Genomic DNA, 23,295 nt, shown 5'->3' with positions numbered 1-23,295 from the left:
AACTTTAAGAAGGATGCATTGAGTTTACTCCAAATGTAGTTCTTTTTCTCCTTTTTTTTTTTTTTTTTGGATAAGCAAGGAATCAATGATATTTCCTTACAAAAAAGATGAAGGGTTATTTGGTTGTGGGTCGGGTGGATCTTTTAATTGTGGGTCGAGTTTATGGGGCCGGTCGTTAGTTTATGGGTTGAAAATAATGGTCAAACGGATAGTTGATTAGGATTAAGACACATGTACAAAATGAGGGGGCCGTTAGTGAGAGGGACATGTGTGTACCGATAATTGGACGGCATGGGAGCGAGATGGACCCAAAGTATAACGGAGGGCATAGACGTACCATTTAGCAAAGTTCGGGGATAAATTCGTCCTTTTTCCCTTTATTTTATTTGATTCATGTCAACTTTTCTCATTAATTTATGGTGAAATAAGCCTCTATTTTTAGTAGCATTTAATCGTCAACAAATTATTTATACGTAACATCGTGATTTTCAACCCAATCCAATCCAACACAACTTCCACAATGTCTCTTTGCCTAGCTGTATCAATTTTATTTGCCAAATAAGAGTGGTGTTAGAGTCATAACCCACACTGTTAATAGTGTCTCTGCGTATTTTACATAGTAAATTGTCAACCACAAAAGGGGTAGGCTAAAAGACAAGACCACGTTATAATATTTATTTTATTACAAGAAGAAAGGGGTTTCAAACCATTCCAACTGATATAAGAAACAATAATAATATTGAATAAACTCAAATCGATTAATTTGGATTCATAAAAAATTTTAAAGTAAAAAAATCTTATTAAGAATGAAAAAAATACATGTTACTTCACATGATAGATAGGCAAAATATATGATTGGGAATCAAGTGCCAAGTACAAACGTGGGCGTGTCCATATAAATGTTTGTAACGCAAATCTATTTAGTTCACTTAATAAATACTTTCTTCTACCAAAGAGGATCATTTATACCATACACAAAATCTACAACCAACAATCCATTGACCACAAGTTTTCTTTTCCCTATATATTTATGTTTTTCTTTTTTTACGATTCTCTTCGTTCTATATTAGTTGATCATTATACTAAATATAATTGTCTTATATTAATTGATCACCTTACTAATCAAGAAAGCTTAATTAATTTTTTCCTATATTACCCTTTCAATTAATTCTTTTTGAAAGTGTTTACATTTGTTTGTAAAATTTCAAGAAGTTTTTCAAGGGGTAAATTAATAAAGTCGTCTTCTTATTTATGATTTCTTAAGCATGGTGCAAAATGAAAAAATGATCAACAAATATGAAACGGAGAAGGGAATATTGATTTCATTAATTGTTTTCTCGTAACAGATCCTAATCTCTGTTCCTACCTCTTTGGAGTGTTGGACTACTACTATATTGGAGTAGTAATAAAAGAGGACGTGAAAGACAACAATGAATTAACATATAGAACATCCAGTTGCACTAATTAGGATCGTGGTGAAGTCGTAGTACTTTTTCAGTTTTATCAAAAGTCTTGAGTTTGAGTCTCTCAGAGTATGGAGTTGTTTTTATTAGAAAACGGTTTACCCCCTAATATGGGACTTTCTAGCACAAATTCAAATTTTAATCGAGCTTCGAAAACAAAAAACACCCACTTGCATGTCCTCATTTATAAATTGCCTGCAGGCAACCCACTCCTGTCAATCATCTTCCCATGTTGCATTGCATTGAATTCTTAATAACTTATATACTATCAAATCATTTATTCGTTTCTTTTTACTTATAATATTCAGTATATTAAAAACAAAATTTTCTTTTTACTAGCACCTTTCTTTAAATTAATAGATTGTATTTTTTTTCATTTTACCCTTATTGTTAAGTAATTATTTCTCAAACTTATTTATTTGAATTAAATGCTTAGTAAATATGAATAATTAGTAAAAGGGAAAAGGGTAAAAAATGCCCTTATACTATATGAAATGATCAAATATATCATTTGTTTATACTTTGATCCATTTATGCCCTTACTGTTAGTGAAATGGGCCAAAAATGCCCTCAGGTGTAACGGAGGCAACATCAAATACTTAAATAATTTAATTAATGCTAATTTTTCCACCCTCTTCTCTGTTTTCCCTTGTTTCCAACCAGAATGCCTCCGAATTGACTGGTACCAACAATTTACAAGGGACTACTATTGTCGATAATCTCCTTTATAGAAAATTATGATGCAACTGATTACGTTGAAAAAACTACTACTACTGACGATATGTACTTCATGTGTTCAACTTTTAGGTGATCTTCCAAGTATAAATGTGAAATATTTGTTTGGTTTGGTTATTTTCTACTAGTAATATTGTTATTCAAATCAATTAGTCTTAATTTAAGAAATCTATACGAGGGACTAGGGTTTTGAAGAAGGAAAAAATAATAATTTGTGAATGAAATGGAATTGGGTTCATCGGATAAAGAGAAGAGGGTAAGCAAATTAAGACTAATTAAATGGTTTAAGTATTTTCCGTTGCCTCCGTTAAACTTTAGGGCATTTTTGGCCCATTTCATTAACAGTAAAAGCATAAATGGACCAAAGTATAAACAAATGACATTTTTGATCATTTCATGTAGTACAACGGCATTTTTGATCCTTTTCCCTTAGTGAAATAAACACTTCATGCTCTTAAGAAGGTGTAAAATGCAAGTAAATACAAAGTATTTTTAATATAAAAATAATTTAACTTTAAATATCATATTTATTTTATTTTCCGTCCATACAAAATCAATAATTATTCTAAACGAGAAACTTCAAATGTTTTTTTATTTGTAAAAACTTTGTGTTCAATAAAATACCGCAATATTTAGAGGAGCAAAAAAAATAAAAATATTTTTTTGTAAGTTTATTTAAGATGTAATCAATTGCCCCTTTTTTGGTTTTCTGTCACAAGGTTTAGAAACATTAGAGAAGGACTAATTCATTTGCCTTTTTTTTTTTTCTATGTTTTGCTTTTTTTAAGATACCATGTGCCATAAAACTATATGTTAATTTAGTAAATATCCATTAAACACCTGTCACTCGACGAATGATTAATTAGCCTTCATCCAAATTTCCTAGCTCATTAGGAAAACAATTAATTAAGGAGCTTAATTAACTAATCCAAATTAAAGTGCTTATATAAAATGATAATATAGTTTGGCTCCAACAACACCTCTTAATTAGCTAACACACACGCCACACCTTCATACACATGGGGAGCATGTCAAGGACAATTGGACATGGAGAATATATAATTAATAAATTAATTATTTGTAATCAAAAGTGAATCTAGTAATTTTTAACTTTATGAGTTTTGAATTATACCTAGACGATTTTAAGTGATAATAATTGGATTCTAAATTAAATATTCATACATAACATCATATTTTTCTGAATTTTATTGAACTCGCATGCGGACTACTAGCTCCGCTCCGCTTGCAATTATATTTAAAATCTATTCTCATGATATCCAACTAAGTTATTGTACTTATATCGTGTCATAAGTCATGAGGCCTCCTAAGTGATGAGGTAAATCTTTTGATTTTCTACTTTTACTTTACAACTAAATAACCACACTTGTTGCGTCATATTATTCTTTTTGGTGAAATTTGTTGTAAACTTGTTTCACACCTTTATCTTTTATTGTTCTTTTGACGTCCCCTTTAATCAAGCTTGTACTGAAGAATATAATGAACTTTTTACACTTTCTTTATCCTCATCAAAATATTGTTCTTTGTTGTCATATTTACAATTTTGTAGATTTTTAGTAGCAATTAACAGTCTTTGTAAATATTTCTAGAGCCTATAGCGACATTTGATCCAATCACAATTAAATAATGTTAGTAAATTAAAGGTCTTAGCTCTCTTTATTAATATGTATATTTATTGCCGCTAAAAGTTATTTTTATTGTAGTGTTAGCCGAAGTTGGTATGTGCATTCAACTGAAGTTAGCTTAATTCTAGAGCAATTATATAATACACAGATGCTATGCTTTTTATAGAAGTAAACATAACTAAAAAATATATATTTAAAAATAATGTAAAAAGAAAAGGGCATGCAGTTTAAGTTAAAAAGTCGGCATTTTATTGTGGAAATTTGATGTTTGATTGGTGCACCAATATTTTGTTTAAAGCAAAAAAAAAAAAAAAGAGATTAAAAAAAATTATTTTGCCACATCAGAGACTTGATTTAGAAGTTAAGAACCACTAAGTAGTCGTAATGGGCCACTTTTAGTCACTGTTTGGAAATGGTTTAAACTGCAAGGATACCAAATATGATTCTTCTTTTAGAATGACAAGAAATCACATTTTTATTGTTGTTCTAGAAGGAGATCATGCTTAATTATTCACATTAAAAGTAATTATAATGTCATTACCAACACTTTAAGCCCTTTTTTCTTCAAATATGTTCTTGTCTCCAGTTCAATAATTAAATTGGCTGTTAAGGCGTTAACCACTTTTTTCCTTTGAAATTAAGCTTGAAAGACTAAACTATTGTGTAAAAATACATGTTTTTTTTATGCTTCTGAATGTGTAGAAGTTAAAACTCATTTTAATATTATCGTGGCATGTCCCATGGCGGCAACCCAATTGGTGAAGTAATTGTAGTCTTTCAAAGTACTCAACCTGCCATGGTAGGTGATAATTGGGTGGGTTGAGTCAAATTTGGACGGGTCATAATGAATTAAGATAATAATTGGATCAAGACTCAATTCAGTCTAAATTTGTTTGGGTCAAAATGGGTTAGGTAAAGGATTACATTACGGGTCAAGACCCAACTCAACTCATTTTTACTAAGCTTAATTGTTTCATTTGTTCTTTTAAACTATTTTAGTACCTAATAAAATTATATATTTTTTCTTTATTATGACTTTATACAAATTGAAAAAAAGTTTTAAAAAAATATTTTGACAAGATTTTTCATGAGTCAATTCGAATTACAAATCAATCCAATTTTTAATGGATTTGAGCTAATGAATTAGCGGGAATCTTACCCTACTGTATGGCCACAAGCATTTAGCCACGTTTTTGAATTTCCGTTAAAGTAAACGAAACCTTTTAAAGAGAAAAGTGAGGCCACCTAAGCTCTACCTAACTAATTTGGAGTCTTTGGACATTCACCCTATTAGTATATATGTACTCCTTCCTCTGTTGCAGCTCCAAAACAAACCACAAACATTACACTTTCTAAAACAACCAATTTTCTTCTTCTGAAATGGATTGGAGTAGAGGCCATACCATAGGCCATGGATCCACAGCTGCTGTCTCCGTTGCTAAGTCACATTTCTCTGATGAGGTCTTTGCTGTCAAGTCAGTGGAGCTATCCCAGTCACAGTTATTACAAAAGGAGCAGAAAATTCTGTCCCAATTGAGCTCCCCTTATATAGTTAGCTACAAGGGGTATGATGTTACAAAAGAGAATGGCAAACTTATCTTTAATCTTATGATGGAGTATATGCCGGATGGTACACTTTACGATGAAATTCGGAAACAGGGTGGTCGGATCAATGAGCCGTTGATCGGGTATTATATCAAGCAAATTTTAAAAGGACTAGAATACGTACATTCAGGTGGCATAGCACATTGTGATATTAAGGGGCAGAATATTTTGTTAGGTAAAACCGGTGCCAAAATTGCTGATTTTGGTTGTGCCAGGTGGATTGATCCGGCAGGTGCCGAACTAATTGGAGGAACGCCGATGTTCATGGCACCAGAGGTAGCACGTGGGGAAGAACAGGGATGTCCAGCAGATATTTGGGGATTGGGATGTACAATTATTGAAATGGTCACTGGTGGATCACCATGGACTAATGTGACAAATGCAGCTTCATTGCTTTACAAAATTGCATTTTCAGGGCAATCCCCTGAAATCCCAAAATTCTTGTCCTTACAAGCAAGGGATTTCTTAAGCAAATGCTTAATAAGAGATCCAAAAGAAAGATGGACAGCTAAACAACTTCTCAAACATACATTTCTTGAAGAATTCAATTCAAATCAGAATTTTGTGACGAGTTCTCCAACAAGCATTCTTGATCAAGACATATGGAATTCCGTGGAGGAATCAGAAACTACGATATTACAAATAGGTAGCTCTCCCCTGCAAAGGGTAAGAGAATTGTGTTCTAATTCAGGAGAATTAAATTGGAGATGGAATGATGATGAGAGATGGATCACAACTAGAAGCAGCAACAGATGAAACAATTACAGTGAACAAACTCATGCCGTGCAATACAACAGAAGGTGATGGAGAAAGTGACACATTGAGGAAGAATTGAAAATTCGGGGCAGAGAATGGTTGCAAATTCACTATTAAGGGTTGACCCGAATTCAGTGGAGATAGGACCATTAAAAGTGACACTTCTCCCTTCTCATGATGATTAACGATCATTTTTGAGTTTAACTAATATGCACTGAAAATGTAAATTGCAAAATGCTTTCATATTTGTATGACCATTTTTGAAAATAACCAAACTTGAAAGTAAACAATTGTTCTTTATCGTAAAGCATAAATAGTTAAGAAAAGGGTCTTAAACCTCAAATTAAAAATAAAACAATTTTTTTATTGAATAGACATTAGATTTGGGGGTCTGGCGACATCTTCATAGAAAAATAAAATAAGAAAAAAAATAAAATGGTCCCATAAAGATTGTCTATAAAATTTCTTGGGGCAAATATATATTATGTTACCACTAAATTATTTAAACTGTCTGGCAAGATGTTATAATCACACTGAAGATCCTTAAAGAGTTTACAACCTAATCCTTAATAGCTATTTTTCAACATAATTTCAAAAATTCATATGTAAACTTACAACAATAATATTATACTCAACGTAACTGTATTAGTGGAAATTGCAAAGAATAAAATATATATAGACCTTATTCCTACTTTTATAAGATAACAATGTTATTCCCACTACTTAAAAAAATTAGACTTAACAACCGACAAATTTTGTAGCTAAACAACAAAATTTATCACTAATCCTACTTAGCAATAGATTTTTGTTAGAGGAACAAAATAACGACGAACCAACAACGAAATTGTAGCTAATTTCAATTTTTTAAAGTAGTGCCTCAATAGACTCCCAATTCAACTCCAAAGCAAACTTCAATTGGAGAAATGACTTCGTTAAATGTCAAAGTCCATCAAAAGGGGAAATACCTAATAACAAAAAGTAAGAAATCAACGTGTATAAAATACCACAAAATAAGTCCTAATTTAATCGTCAACAAATTATCTGTACGCAAAATCAAAAGTTTTAACCCAATCCAATCTACCATACCCAACTTCCACACGTATGACCAACCTGGATTGGTGTAGTGGTGAGATCGCTTCACCCAAGAGATCTCGAATTTAAGCCCTAGGTATGAATTTTTTTTCGTTGGAAGCGTCACCCTAGAATTAGCCCTACAATGCGCGATTTGAATTCAATCGAAGTTCCTAGGCAGACTTCAAACACCGACTAAGGAAATTTACACGTATGCTCTTTGCCAACTTAAAATACAATTTGGTAGCTGTGTCTATTTTATTTGCCAAATAACGGTGTGATGTTAGAGTCATTGCCCACAAAATTGTCAACCACACAATGGCTAAGCTAAAGACAAAACCACGTTACATATTATTACAATAGGAAAAGGTTTCTAAACCTTTCTAAGTGATATAAGGAAAAAAAATGAATGGCTAAATATATTCCTTAAGTCGTTATGAAAATCGATTAATGTAAATTTACGTAAACAAGATCACTATGAAAGGAGGAGAGCAAGACAGTTACTCTCTCCAAAGATTACTATAATATTAAAGTTCGTAGCTCAAAACTCTAACGAAGAATGAAAAAGTATTTATTACTTCACCCCTCGTACTTAGCAGTATCATATGATTGGTAATTAAGTGCAAGTACAAACGTGAGTACATGCCCAACTAAATGTCTAGCTGTCCCTGTAACGCAAATTTAGTTTGTCCACTTAATAAATGCATTCATCTACAAAGTGGGATCATTTATAAATCATACCACACACAAAATCTCCAATTAACAATCCACACTTGGCTGTGTGGCTGAATCTTTTTTCAAAATAATATTTTTTATATGTTCAAATAAAGATCATGAAAGCCAACAATAAAACAACACAACACCCACTTGCACGTCATCAATTACAATTGCTTGCAGGCAACCAACTCCTGTCTATCATCTTCCCATGTTGCATTGCACTTAATTTCTATATCCTCACAGGATAAAATAAAATAATTCTATGCAAAACTAAGCAAAACATGCATAATTAAATCAATAAGGATTGTGGTATAATAATAAATACTTTTTCATACTTAATCTGAGTTCTCCAATTCAATTCGGGTCCCCTTGGGTATGTATTTGCTTTTGTTAGGGAGCGTTTTACCATTAATGTAACACTTGTTATCTCCTGTATTCAGGTTAGTCCAAAAATACAGAAACAGAAAGTAGATGAAATAGACAGAATGATTTTAATCCGAGTCCACAGAAACCACTGTGTTTCCTTAAGAAATTTAATCCCCTCACTGTACCCGAGGTTGCAGATTAATTCATCCCAAGATAAAACGGATTAACCTGTTAAAGAAGTAGCGGTACCTCAAACTTCAATAACTTCAGCGAACGCAAGAACAACAACAAGAGCACACACAAACTCAGTCGATGACAATTTTGTTTATGTAAGAAAATGTATGCAGAGAGGAAAAATTTTCAGTGTTTAAAACAGGAAAAAACATCTCTATTTATAGCCATTTACATCAAGGAATGCGTCTGTTCAGACAATTCTGTTCAGACCCATTTTTTCCAGAAGGTTGTGTCTTTTGGGAAAAATAACGACTTTTCGGAACGTTATTACCGTTGCATATGAATTTCAAATAAATTCCATTGCACCAAATTAATTCTGTTATTTAACTAATATTCTGAATTAGTTTATAAGAGAAAAGAAATGAATTAACAAGATTGATTAAATAAATTTTGTCCAAAAATATTATCAATCAATCACATCATTTGCCAATCAATCACATCAAATCCAAATTCAAATCCGAATCCGAAGCCGAAGCCGAGGCCAAGCGAGCGAGCGACAACGACGGCGCGAGGGGGCACCTTCTTCTTAACCCTAATGTTTCCTAATATAAGGACAACAATTTCCTTTCTTCTACCAATATAGTAAAAATGACTTTTCATTTGCACTTTGCAATGACTTTTCATTTTCCCTCCAAAATTGGTTCCCCCACTTTCATTGGTTCTTCCTCTTTCCATTTTCTCTTTTTTATTTCCCATTCACACCTTGCTAAATCCAACAATCTCCCACATGAATGGGGAATGACTATAGTTAAAACATATGCATGAAAAACTTGTGTGTCTTGTAAGTAAGAGTTAATCGCATCTGGATAAGTGGGTTTTCCTTTAAAATTTCCGTAGTGAACATATAATGGATATACTCGGTCAATCGGTAGATTTGATATCTTTGAACCGTCGAGCTTTGATGTATACCTAGACAACATAAGTCACACAATCAACCTTTAAACTATTTTTGGTTCTCATTGTTTTGTTCGTTTCAGCCATGAACACATCTCGATTAATAAGTGCTTAGAGAATTGGCCTTACCGGATTCTCCTTGAAGCGACTTACACTTCACACTTACATAGATGATTTCTAACTGTGTTATCCCGTAGATACACCATTTGATATACCCTGTATCAAACTTAGAAACCATTAAAAAGTCCTTATGCCTTTATCCTGGTTACTGAACATTGTCTCACCATGAGAATGGACCATCAAATATGTTTTGACAATGTTGAACCGTCATCTATGACTTTGTTTGATCTCCTTGAACCTAGATCTTGGGATCTCCAGTCTTCTAGGTAGAGTTACCGCCACGATGACTTGTTCTCGGTCATAGTCCAATTCCCGTCGATGATCTCTCAACTCCCTCTCTAGTTAGGCCTTTTGTAAGTGGATCTGACACATTATCCTTTGACTTTACATAGTCAATTGTGATAATTCCACTAGAGAGTAGTTGTCTAACAGAGTTATGTCTTCGTCTTATGTGACGAGACTTCCCGTTATACATAACGCTTCTAGCCCTTCTTATTGCAGNGATAATTCCACTAGAGAGTAGTTGTCTAACAGAGTTATGTCTTCGTCTTATGTGACGAGACTTCCCGTTATACATAACGCTTCCAGCCCTTCTTATTGCAGTTTGACTATTGCAGTGTATGCATATAGGGGTCATTGGTTTGGGCCAAAACGGAATATCTTCTAAGAAATTTCGGAGCCATTCAGCTTCTTCACCTGCCTTGTCTAAGGCGATGAATTCTGACTCCATTGTAGAGCGAGCTATACATGTTTGTTTGGATGATTTCTAAGATATTTCTCCTCCACCAATAATGAAAACATATCCACTCGTGGATTTCGTTTCAGTTGACCCATCAATCCAATTTACATCACTATATCCTTCAAGAACTGCTGGATATTTGTTGTAATGCAAAGCATAGTTTTGAGTGTCTTCTAAGTACCCCAAAACTCTCTTCATTGCCAACCAATGATTTTGATTGGGATTACTTGTGTATCGACTCAGTTTACTTATAATGTAGGCTATGTCTGGTCATGTACAATTCATGACATACATCAAACTTCCCAATACTTTAACGTAATCCAATTGAGACGACTTTCACCTTTATTCTTAGCAAGATTTAGGTTCATATCAATTGGGGTCTTTGCCTTTTTGAAATTCAAATACTTGAACTTTTCAAGTATCTTTTGAATATAATGAGATTGAGACAATGCTAAACCGTTAGGAGTTTTGTGAATCTTTATTCCCAATATCAAATCGGCTACTCCTAGATCTTTCATAACAAACTTACTAGCAAGCATACACTTAGTAGCTTTTATATTGGCAATGTCCTTGCTCATTATCAACATGTCAACCACATATAGGCATACAATGACTTCATGATCCGTAGTGTTTTTAATGTAAACACATTTATTACACTCATTGATCTTAAATTCATTTGACAACATGGTTTGATCAAACTTTGCATGCCATTGTTTCGGTGCTTCTTTTAGTCCATAAAGTGACTTAACAAGTTTCTTTTCTTTGCCGGGAACTACGAAGTCCTCAGATTGTTCCATGTAGATCTCTTCCTCCAACTCTCTATTTAAGAAGGTGATTTTCACATCCATTTGATGGATTTCAAGACCGTATACTGCAGCTAGGACAATTAACATCCGAATTGATGTAATCCTTGTCATTGGCAAGTATGTGTCAAAATAATCAAGACCTTCTTTTTGTCTAAAGCCTTTGACAACAAGTCTTGCTTTATATTTGTCAATAGTTTCATTATCTTTCATCTTCTTTTTGAAGATCCATTTTGAACCCAAGGGTTTGTTCCCTGAAGGAAGATCAACCAACTCCCAAGTATGATTGCTTAAGATTGATTCAATCCCACTATTGACAGCCCCCTTCCAAGAGGTTGAGTCGCTAGACAACATCGCTTCCTTGAATGTTTGAGGCTCACTTTTAAGAAGGAATGTTACAAAATTAGATCCAAATGAAGTAGCTGTCCTTTGACGTTTACTGCGCCTTGGACTCTCTTCATTGGTTTCATTCTTTTTTGGTTCTTCTCGAGGTTGTTTAGACCCCCTACCAGATGACTCAAGTCTAGTTTTATACAGATAGATATGTTCAAAAAATTTAGCATTATCTGATTCCATTACCGTATTATCATGAATATCCGGATGTTCGGACTTATGAACCAAAAATCGACATGCCTTACTATTTGTGGCATATCCAATGAATACATAATCCACAGTCTTAGGTCCTATTTTCACCCTCTTAGGTATAGGAACCTGGACCTTGGTAAGACACCCCCACACTTTGAAATATTTCAAGTTGGATTTTCTACCTTTCCATTTCTCATATGGAATAACATGTGTCTTCGTATGAGGCACTCTATTAAGTATTCGATTTGCTATAAGGATAGCCTTCCCCCACAAGTTTTGTGGTAACTTATAAGTAAGGTATTCATCATTTCCTTTAAAGTTCGATTTTTTCTTTCTGCAATTCCATTAGATTGTGGAGAGTAAGGAGCAATAGTTTGATGGATTATTCCATTTTCCAAACATATTTCTGCAAATGGAGATTCATATTCTCCACCTCTATCACTTCTGATCATTTTGATCTTTCTATCCAACTGATTTTCAACTTCAGTTTTATATTGCCTAAATGCATCTATTGCTTCATCCTTACCATTTAGCAAATAGACATAACAATATCTAGTGCAATTGTCAATAAAAGTTATGAAATACTTTTTCCCACCACGTGTTGGTGTTGACTTCATGTCACAAATGTCAGTGTGAATCAGTTCTAAGGGATATGAATTCCTTGCAACAAATTTATGAGGATGCTTAGCATACTTAGATTCAACGCAAACTTGACATTTTGATTTATTGCACTCAAATTTAGGCAAAATATTTAAGTTAATCAGTTTTCTCAAGGTTTTGTTATTAACGTGTCCCAAACGTTCATGCCATAAACATTTAGACTCAAGCAAGTAAGAAGAAGCATAATCTTTATTCATATCAACTGCAAATACATTGAGTTTAAAAAGGCCCTCAGTGAGGTAACCTTTTCCTACATACATCTCATTCTTACTTACTATAACTTTATCAGAAACAAATACACATTTGAATCCATTCTTAGTTAGAACTGGTATAGAAACTAGGTTCTTTCGCAATTCCGGAACATATGAGACTCTGTTCAAAGTCACCACCTTGCCTGATGTCATCTTTAGGAGGATCTTGCCAGTTCCTTCCACCTTTGCAACAACAGAATTTGCCATAAACAACTTCTCATATGTAGGTGCCTGAGTATATGATGAAAATAATTCTTTGTTGGCACAAACATGGCATGGGGCACCATAATCTATTCACCATTTTCTTGGATTTCCAACCAAGTTGCATTCTGAAAGCATTGCACAAAGATCATCCATCTCTCATTTAGATTCAGCCAAATTTGCTTGATCCTTCTTCTTGGCCTTCTTGGGACCCCTACATTCAGTAGCCTTATGACCACGTTTGCCACAGTTGAAGCAGCTTCCATTGGATTTCTTCTTAGGAGGATTGCTCTTTGGACCAAATGCTTTTTTTCTTTTCTTTAATTTTGTAGGATCTTCTTCAACAATATTTACTCCAGATATTGCTGAATTACCACGTGACCTTTTTTCTGTGGCCTTGTTGTCCTCTTCGATTCTTATCCTTACCATGAGATCTTCAATAGTCATCTCCTTGCGTTTATGTATCAAGTAGTATTTGAAGTCTTTCCACAAGGGTGGTAACTTCTCAATAATTGCAGCCACTTGAAAAGCATCATTCACAACCAATCCTACATTAAAGATTATGTGAGTATTAAGAATAAACTTACTATTTCCAACATAGGTATTAAATAAATTTATACCTTCAGCAAGAAGATCATGGATTATGACCTGCAATTCTTGAACTTGGGTGATGACGGTCTTACTGTCTATCATCTTATAGCCCAGAAACTTTGCCACAATAAACTTCTTCATTTTGGCATCCTCTGTTTTATACTTTTTTTCTAAAGCATCCTAGAGTTCTTTTGAGGTTTTCACATTACACTACACATTGTACAGATCATCCTGCAGGGCACTCAGAATATAATTTTTACACAAAAAATCAGAATGTGTCCATGCTTCTATTACCAAGAATCGTTCTTCAGGCGGAGTTTCATCGGACATAACAGGAACGTTCTCATTAATGAACCTCTGCAGACTCAACATAGTCAGATATAAGAACATCTTTAGCTGTCATCTCTTGAAGTCGACTCCAGAAAACTTTGCAGGTTTCTCAGCCGGTGCTAGGGCAGCATTTGAACGATTGTGAGCAACCAATGTTGTTGCAGCACTTACTGTTCCAGCAATTACTTGACTTGAATTAGTCATTTTTCTGTCACAAATGACAGACAATTTAGTATGTGAAATACTACCAGTAAAGAATAAATCATTACACAGACTGTTTCTGATTTAACAATAAAATTTTTATGTTCTTTTAATCGTTAATCGAATGAATTTTAAAAATTCAAACAGAGTAGAAAATCATAAAGGTTTTAATCTCCAGAAACCTNTAACAATAAAATTTTCATGTTCTTTTAATCGTTAATCGAATGAATTTTAAAAATTCAAACAGAGTAGAAAATCATAAAGGTTTTAATCTCCAGAAACCTCAAATACAGAAACTATTAAATTTCTTAAGATTGTTATCTCCTGTATTCAGGTTAGTCCAAAAATATAGAAACAGAAAGTAGATGAAATAGACAGAATGATTTTAATTCGAGTCCACAGAAATCACTGTTTTTCCTTAAGAAATTTAATCCCCTCAATGTACCCGAGGTTGCAGATTAATTCCTTCCAAGATAAAACGGATTAACCTGTTAAAGAAGTAGCGGTACCTTAAACTTCAATAACTTCAGCGAACGTAAGAACAGCAACAAGAGCACACACAAACTCAGTCGATCGACAATTTTGTTTATGTAAGAAAATGTATGTAGAGAGGAAAAATTTTCAATGTTTAAAACAGGAAAAAACATCTCTATTTATAGCCATTTACAGCAAGGAATGCGTCTGTTCAGACAATTCTGTTCAGACCCATTTTTTCCAGAAGGTTGTGTCTTTTGGGAAAAATAATGACTTTTCGAAACGTTATTACCGTTGCATATGAATTTCAAATAAATTCTGTTGCGCCAAATTAATTCTGTTATTTAACTAACATTCTGAATTAATTTATAAGAGAAAAGAAATGAATTAACAAGATTGATTAAATAAATTTTGTCCAAAAATATTATCAATCAATCATTTGCCAAATCCGAAGTCGAAGCCGAGCGAGCGACGACGGCGGCGCGAGGGGGCACCTTCTTCTTAACCCTTTAAGAACTAAAGGAAGTGTTTCCTAATATAAGGACAACAATTTCCTTTCTTCTATCAATATGATAAAAATGACTTTTCATTTGCACTTTGCAATGACTTTTCATTTTCCCTCCAAAATTGGTTCCCTCACTTTCATTGGTTGTTCCTCTTTCCATTTTCTCTTTTTTATTTCCCATTCACACCTTGCTAAACCTAACAACACTTTCCAGCGCGAATTCAAATTTAGTCTGACTTCAATACAAATACTGAACAACAGATAAAAAATAATAATAATAAAAAGGACATTCAAAATTTAGCAAATAGTAAACTTTAGTAAGAAAGAGCGTAAAATGCAACAGGACAAATAAAAGAGACAGAATAATTTATTTTTAATGAGATAATTTGTAATCATACGAATATTTAAAATAAAGTCTTTTTTTGTCGTATCAATACCACCACGTAAATTAGGAGGAGGGAGTAAGTTTCTTTACGTGAGAAACTCAAATTCAGCAAAAGAAAAGAAAATAATAATTGTGTAAGTTTACTTATTTAAGAAGTAATCAATTTCCCCCTTTTTGGTTCTTTTTGAGACAATTCATTTCCATACAAAATAAACTGTGTTAATTTTGTAAATATCCATTAAACACTTGCCACTCGACGAATGATTAATTAGCGTTATCCAACTTTCCTCATTAAGAAAATAATTAATTAAGGAGCTTAACTAGTTCAAATTAAAGCTGCTTAAATTGAAAATACAGTTTAGCTGAAATAACACCTCTTAAGTCATTAGCTAATTGGCACGCCACGCCTCATAGCATGGAGATGGGAGTATAATTAAATACTTGCAGTAATATTGAAAATATATTCATCCGTTTCATATTACTTTGACCTATGCTAATATGGTATATCCTCTAAAAAAGATTTTGATTAAAGGTTTATTTATCAAATTAATCTTATTAATGATATTTTAAAACTTTAAATTTGACTATTACTACTTTATGTAATTATTTAATAATAAGTGGAACATGATTTTTAAATCTTTTTATTTTGCTGCTAAAATGAACAAATAAAAAAATATTTATTTTTAATAAATGAGTCAAGTAAAATGAAACGGACCAGGAATACATTCTTAATTTGGTTGTCTAAAGTAGCCAACTTCCTTAATGCATAACCAGTTGGACATGACATTTAATCTGTAGATTCTTTTTGGACAAAGGGGTTATAATAGTGTATAGATGCTATGCTTCTCATATAAGTAAACATATCACATTTATTTTATTTTTTTTAGAAAAAGAGATGTTCAAGTACAAAATTGTTTCTAGTAAAAAGTTTAAAAGTTGGCATCTGATGGAATCTTGTGGAAATTTAAAAACTAGTTTGTCACATTGGAGAATTATAAGATACTTGATTTATAAGTTAAGAAGCACTACTTGTAATAGGCCACTTTAGTCATTGTTGTGACGGTTGTTTAAACCTCAAGGATTCCAAGTATGATTCTTACTTTAGCATGATGAGAAAGAAATTTTGTGTTGTTCTCACCAACATTTTCACCAAATATTTCCATTCAATAAATTAATTGGTCGTTAGCTAACCAATTTTTAACCTTTGAAATCTCTTTGTTGTTGAAAGACTATAGTATTCGCAAATTATTATTTATTTGATTGACCTTATGCTTGTTTTATTTGAGTAAGTTAAAAATCTATTTATGCTCAAATTTCTGTTGAATTCAATGCCCTATATATCTCAAAAAGTGGAATATGGAAGGAATTGAGTAGATGGTGGTTCAAACAACTCTTATGAAAAGATACTTACCAAACACTTTCCCTAACTCCCAAATTTAATCTTTTAAGTCATTCTATCTATCCCATCCTATTTTCTAACATCTATGTCTTTCTAATTATTACTCCCTTCGTCCAATAATAATTGTCCACTATATTATTTTGGAATATCCAACAATACTTGTTTATTTTATGAAATCAATGAATAATTTTACACTTAGTTCCTAATTTATCCTTATCATTAATTATAATCATTTCCGTATTGCATTTTTCAAGGCATGATATTTATTATATTCAAAAGGTGAAATAGTAAAATTACCCTTTTATTTGTAGTTTCTTAAAAAGTGTGCAAAGTCAATAGTAAATAAATATTGTTGAACAAATAAAGAATATTGCAAGTGTATGTTAAATACGTACAAGTCTTTAGTTGAGTTATCCAAATAAAATATACGAACAACTTTTAAGTAGAAGTTTATGACTTAAGCTCATCTTGATATTACCATTGTATGCCACATGGCAACAACCCAATTGGTGAAGTAATTGTAGTCCTCCAAACTATTGAAGCTGCCGTATGGCCACAAGCATTTAGCCACGTTCTGAATTTCCGTTAAAGCAATCGTCAACCTTTTAAAGAGAAAAAAGTGAGGCCACCTAAGCTCTACCCAACTAATTTGGACATTCACCCTCTCCATTATATATATATATATATACACACAAATCAAGTGCCATTTTCAAAACAAACCAAAAAACACAACTCTTTCTAAAATTCTTACACTTGCAACCAATTTTCTTCTTTTCAAATGGATTGGATCAGAGGACATACCATAGGCTATGGCTCCTCTGCTGCGGTCTCCGTTGCCAAGTCACGTTTCTCCGATGAGGTCTTCGCTGTTAAGTCAGTGGAGCTATCCGAGTCGCAGTTATTACAAAAAGAGCAGATAATTCTGTCCCAATTGAGCTCCCCTTATATAGTTAGCTACAAGGGGTATGATGTTACAAAAGAGAAGGACAAACTCATGTTTAATCTTATGATGGAGTATATGCCGGACGGTACACTTTCCGATGAAATTCAGAAACAGAGTGGTCGGATGAACGAGCGGTTGATCGGGTATTACACGAAGCAAATTGTACAAGGACTAGACTATCTACATTCAAGGAGCATAGCACACTGTGACTTAAAGGGGCAGAACATTTTGGTAGGTAAAACCGGTGCCAAAATTGCTGATTTTGGTTGTGCCAGGTGGATTGATCCTGTGGAGAGGGAAGGTAACGCAGAGCCAATTGGAGGAACGCCGATGTTTATGGCACCAGAGGTGGTGCGTGGGGAAGAACAGGGGTGTCCAGCTGATATTTGGGGATTGGGATGTACAATTATCGAAATGGCCACCGGTGGATCGCCATGGACAGATGTGTCCACCGCAGCTTCATTACTTAACAAAATTGCATTTTCGGGGCAATCACCTGTAATTCCAAAGTTCCTCTCTTTACAAGCAAAGGATTTTTTAAACAAATGCTTGAGAAGAGATTCTAAAGAAAGATGGACAGCTAAACAACTTCTCAAACATCCATTTCTCGAGTCAAATTCCACGGCAATTCAAAATTTTGTCACAGACTCACCAACAAGCATTCTCGATCAAGACATATGGAATTCAGTAGAGGAATCAGAAACCATGAATTCTACAATATTACAAACATTTAGCTCTCCTCTGCAAAGGGTAAGTAAATTGAACCAGAAATCAGGTAGACCAAACTGGTGCTGGGCTGATGAGATTTGGATCACTGTTAGAAAAACCAGTGAAGGAGATTGTACAATGACAGCTTTTTCTGAAATGGAGCTGGAAAGCTGTATTGGTAGTAAGGAGTTAGAAATAAATTACTTTTGCTGTAACAGAGTAGTACGAAACAACTCTGTAATTAACAGTCTCAATTTTCCGAGGCATTCAGTAAATAAAATTCATTCTTCATAAATTAGTCATTCTTTTTACTAACGGATCTTTCGGAAACAGATGTCTACCTCCACGAGATAGTGACAAGTTTACGTATACCCTATTCTTTTCAAAATCATACATTGTAGCGTAATTTATTTTTCCTTGTCGGTGTGCAAAGGTTAAAAATAATGGATGATGGGACATAACCAATTGCTAAGGCGGGTAGAGCACAGCTGTTAGGAAATGAGAAAAGATTTGTTAACAATTTATTAAATCTCACTAAAAATGACGAGTCATAGGTACATAAAGGATCTTGTTAAGATTTAATGAACTATTTGTTTAACAATAATAATATATTCAGTGTAATTAACTATTTATACATGATTTAATATATTTCTTTAAAAATATTCATGTAAACATAGTTTTCGTGAAAATTGTGCTACTTACTTTAGAGGAAAGAAAAATTAACTACGCTCATCAATAGCACAAGTCATTGCTAACCAAGCGGTGTGAAATGTTAAGGCATACAAAAATCTTTTGTCATACCAAATGTGTTTGTTACAACATATTCAGTGTAATTTCATAAATATGGTATGAGGAGTCAGGGTGATGCATGTGTAAGAAGCCTTTATCTTATGTTGTGGAGGTAGAGATGATATTTCCGATAGATCTTTGATTCAAGTAAAACATACAAAGAGTCAACTATGTAAAGGAAATACAATAGTGAAAGCTCATGCTAAAACTAATGAAAATAGAGAACAATAACACAACAAATAATATGAAAATCTTAACAAAGAAAACAAGTCATACCAAATGTATCCCAATTGGAAATTTAATTGAAGGGAAATAAAAACAAGGCCTAGTAGACTTTGAACTTAATTTGTTAGGTAACCCCATGATGTCTATTTCTTTTTTTCAAGGGTGTTAGGAGAGGAATGAGTGTCACGTTGGACATGAAGTGAAGAGGAGACTTTTTACTTCCTACAAATTAAAAAAAGGTTCAAATGCTTTTTGTTGGGCTATCTCAACTCTAAACCTAACTAACTTGGACGAAAGTTATAAATGAAAAACTTAACAAAAAAAACACCCACTTGCAATACATTGACTCTACTGTATATCTATCTTTATTATATTTGTTGGGTTATGAAGGGAGATTCGGGTGTCATGCGGAAGTTTATAAATTGCAAATCATATGGTTGATAAATCAGATGACAAAAACTTATACTAAAAATCAAAATATTATTATATCAAAACTAATGTAAAGAAAAACATTGAAACTTTAGAAAGAATAAATCTCCCCATAAACAAGATTCTTAAACGACTACATTGTGGATGTTATTGTTATGTGTTAGAAGAAAACAAATCTATATTTATAGAGTCATAAAACCTTTTCTTACTAGAAAAGGAGTCCTAAAGGAGAGAATAAACCAAATATAAAATAATATTATATTTTCCTTTTAAGAAAAGTAAAAACATTTATGGTAATGTTTTGTTTTTTCTTTTAAGGAAAAATAAATCTTAAATTATGGTAAGAAAATCAGGCAAAACCCTAACAATATTATATATAGTATATATTTTCACAGTAGTCAGTCAAAAGATATACCATTTGGTAGGAAAACTGAATATTGATCATTGCCTTAACCTGCTAAAGTGATGTCATATTTTTCTAACAAATTTTACAGTTGACCAAAACTGTCGAATCTACTTTTTGAATTAGATGTTTGAGATTGAAAAATCGAAAGTTTAACAGCACGGTTTGTAATTCCTTCTTCTTGATGTCCCATGTTGGTGTTATTTGAAGCATTCAATTGCATGTTTTCATTGGCGAATCTAGCATTTTTCGAACATGGGTGCACCAAGTAAAATGTATTGAAGTGAGAATTGATCCTTAATCCTAAAGGTCAAAAGCTTAACATTTAACCATGTGGACCATTTAGACTTCTTGTAGTACGGGTGCCAGAATATAATATTATACAAAATCTTAAAAAATATACATATAAAATATCTAATTTTATGAAGAGACCACGGGTGCCGGTGCCCTATTTTTTGGCTCTAAATTCGCCACTGCATGTTTTGTCTTTTAAATGAATTAATTGAACTTATGTCTACTGGGGCATAACTTGTGACATTATGATACGAAAATATAAACTTATGTCCTACAAAAAAGTTGTTTGCCCTGAGAGGCAAACATTATATACCCACACAAAGTAGAGACAAAGAGCAAATGACAATTACAACTCAATATCTTGGGTCATCTAATTTACCAAATATGTACACAATGAATAGGTAATGCATATTTGATACTAATATACATATATTATACATAAATTTATATATCTATACATATATATACCTACACTTATGTATACACAACATATACAACCAAATATTTATGTAGAGTATACTTCAGTCATATTTGGTAAATTAGATGATCAAATAGTATATAATTGGTAACTATCCCATTGAAATACTGCCTCATATATACTAGCTCATATTGGGCCAAGTCAGTGTTGTTGGGGTCTATTTGGTACATCACAACAACCTAATTTAAAAGAGCAACTTTCACATATAGCAAATACAAAAATCATATTTGTATGCTATAGTTATAGTTTGCATAATTGCGGTCCATAGCAAACATAAATATGTATATTTCGCTATACATATACAAAAGAAATCAATACTATATAATATGTTTTTATTTCGGTATACACATACAAAAAATCAATTGTATAATCTGGGTTTGTATAAAGCGAGAAAGAGAGAAAAGCAAAAGAGAACTAGGCAGAGGAATATTTGTATTGTATAATTATAAGTGTATAGGACGAAGATATATGTATTTACATGTGTATATACAATTTTCTCTCACGTTATACAAACAGAAACACAATTTATACATTTCTGTTTATATAAGTGAGAGAGGCGAGGGAGAGATTGGCAAGCGAGATCTAAGAGAGAGGCGAGCGAGATCTGGGAGAGGGGAGAGAGGGAAACGAAAATATATGTATATATACAATTTTCTCTCGCTTTATACAAACACAAACACATTTTATACATTTGCATTTGTATAAAAAGTGAGAGAGGCGAGGGAGAGAACGAGAGTGGCGAGCGAGATTCACCAGGAGAGAGGCGAAATAGCAACAATTTGCTATGGGGTACAATTAAATCAAACTATGTTTATAACATTTAATTTGAATTAATAGTTTGCTATTATATACAATTTTCCCAATTTAAAATGAGAAAACTATACAAAATGGACCCAATTGTAAAACTATTTATCTAAAATGGATCCAATTTAAACTATTTCACTTTAGTGGATTCATGACCCAAATTATTTACCCGCTTACCCCACTTTAGGGGACTCATTTTATAAGAAATAAATAAGAAACAATTAAGAGAAAATTATCGAAGTCACAATCTTATTTATTTAACAATATGTAGATATACCATAATGATATCATAGATGATTGAGTAACCTCATCGAAGGGCTGAAACAAACCTCAATGAAAACAGTGTTCAGTTACTCATTGATACCACTAGAGTATGTTATATATACTTTGATGATATCAAGGAGGAAGAAACAGTCCCTCAATGAAGACATTGCTCAGTTACTCGTTGATACCATCAGAATATATTCATATAATGTAATATAAGGTGATGGTATCAGAGAGCAAAAAAGGGTGGACATTGGTGTCAACATGATGTCTGCACACGAATAAAAATAGATATGTCACTTTAAAATAAAAATGGGGTATGAAAGTAATGAGGCATTTAAGGGTAAATATTTTAAGGGAGGTTTCACAAACCGATTAAGGCTCCACGGTCCGTAAAACACTTAAAATGGGCATAACATGGCCATATAACCGGTCGTGAAGCTTCACCTGCACCGACAGGTTTTCACTAAAATGGGCATAACATTTTAATCCAAACTCGAAATGTGGCAAACTTGGTGGTTGGAAAGCGGATTCAAAGACCTTTAATTTGATAGGTCATTGGCCACCTAGTTCATTATGTGCTGACAAATATGATTGTTCGAAGTTGACCCAAAAATTAAAAATTGATGGGTGACTTGTACGGACCGCTAAACGGATCGGATAGGCAACCACGGGTCCTCTAGGGTCCCGTCCAGGTGACCCCCACTTGGCAGCCTTGGACGGTTGGCCACCATGCCCTAAACGGGTCATGGACCCCTAAACGAACCGTTTAGGGTGTCGTGAAGGGTCCATGGTCCACTTTAGGATTGCGGACTTGACTGTTACTCCTCTTTAGCCATATTTTTGAAGTCTGAGGTGTTACATGAATGATTCAATTTTTAAAAGTAGAGTTGCAAGGTGTTATAAAATGATTCGGGTCGTAGCTTAGAAATTTTCGAGATGTTACAGAATTTGACCAAGTAAATCCCACTACAAAAGTAATCCCAATTATAAACAAAAAAAAATCGGTGGTAAATTAATCAAAGTGGTGGTAGATTGATTTATCAACCAAATACCAACTGATATTAATTTGTTGCTAAAAGGCTTTTTGGAAGTGGGAAGTTTATTTATTTTTTCTTCTTAATTTATTTTTATCAATAACAAAAGAAAAACTTTAAAGTAAATGCACAAGAGAAAAGTATTTAGAGAGACATAAGACATTGATATATTGCTCAACTTCAACATGATGTA

The 23,295-nt window shown here is 33.1% G+C and overlaps 2 protein-coding genes across 2 annotated transcripts; both read left to right on the top strand.

The window, feature by feature from the left end:
* Positions 1 to 5,221: 5,221 nt before the first annotated feature.
* LOC125876547 (mitogen-activated protein kinase kinase kinase 17-like) lies at positions 5,222 to 6,233 on the top strand. Its single transcript, XM_049557757.1, has one exon. It carries the CDS (start codon positions 5,222 to 5,224, stop codon positions 6,200 to 6,202), a length of 981 nt encoding a protein of 326 aa, XP_049413714.1. The 3' UTR covers positions 6,203 to 6,233.
* An 11,239-nt stretch (positions 6,234 to 17,472) lies between these two features.
* On the top strand, positions 17,473 to 18,673 carry LOC125876546 (mitogen-activated protein kinase kinase kinase 18-like). Its single transcript, XM_049557756.1, has one exon. The coding sequence runs from the start codon at positions 17,507 to 17,509 to the stop codon at positions 18,671 to 18,673; it is 1,167 nt and encodes a 388-aa protein (XP_049413713.1). The 5' UTR covers positions 17,473 to 17,506.
* The last annotated feature ends 4,622 nt before the right edge of the window (positions 18,674 to 23,295 follow it).

The sequence above is a fragment of the Solanum stenotomum genome, chromosome 9, assembly GCF_019186545.1.
Source record: "Solanum stenotomum isolate F172 chromosome 9, ASM1918654v1, whole genome shotgun sequence".
Classification (NCBI taxonomy): Eukaryota; Viridiplantae; Streptophyta; class Magnoliopsida; order Solanales; family Solanaceae; genus Solanum; species Solanum stenotomum.
Note: the sequence above shows the minus strand (reverse complement) of the source record. Positions and strands in the feature narration are given on the sequence as shown.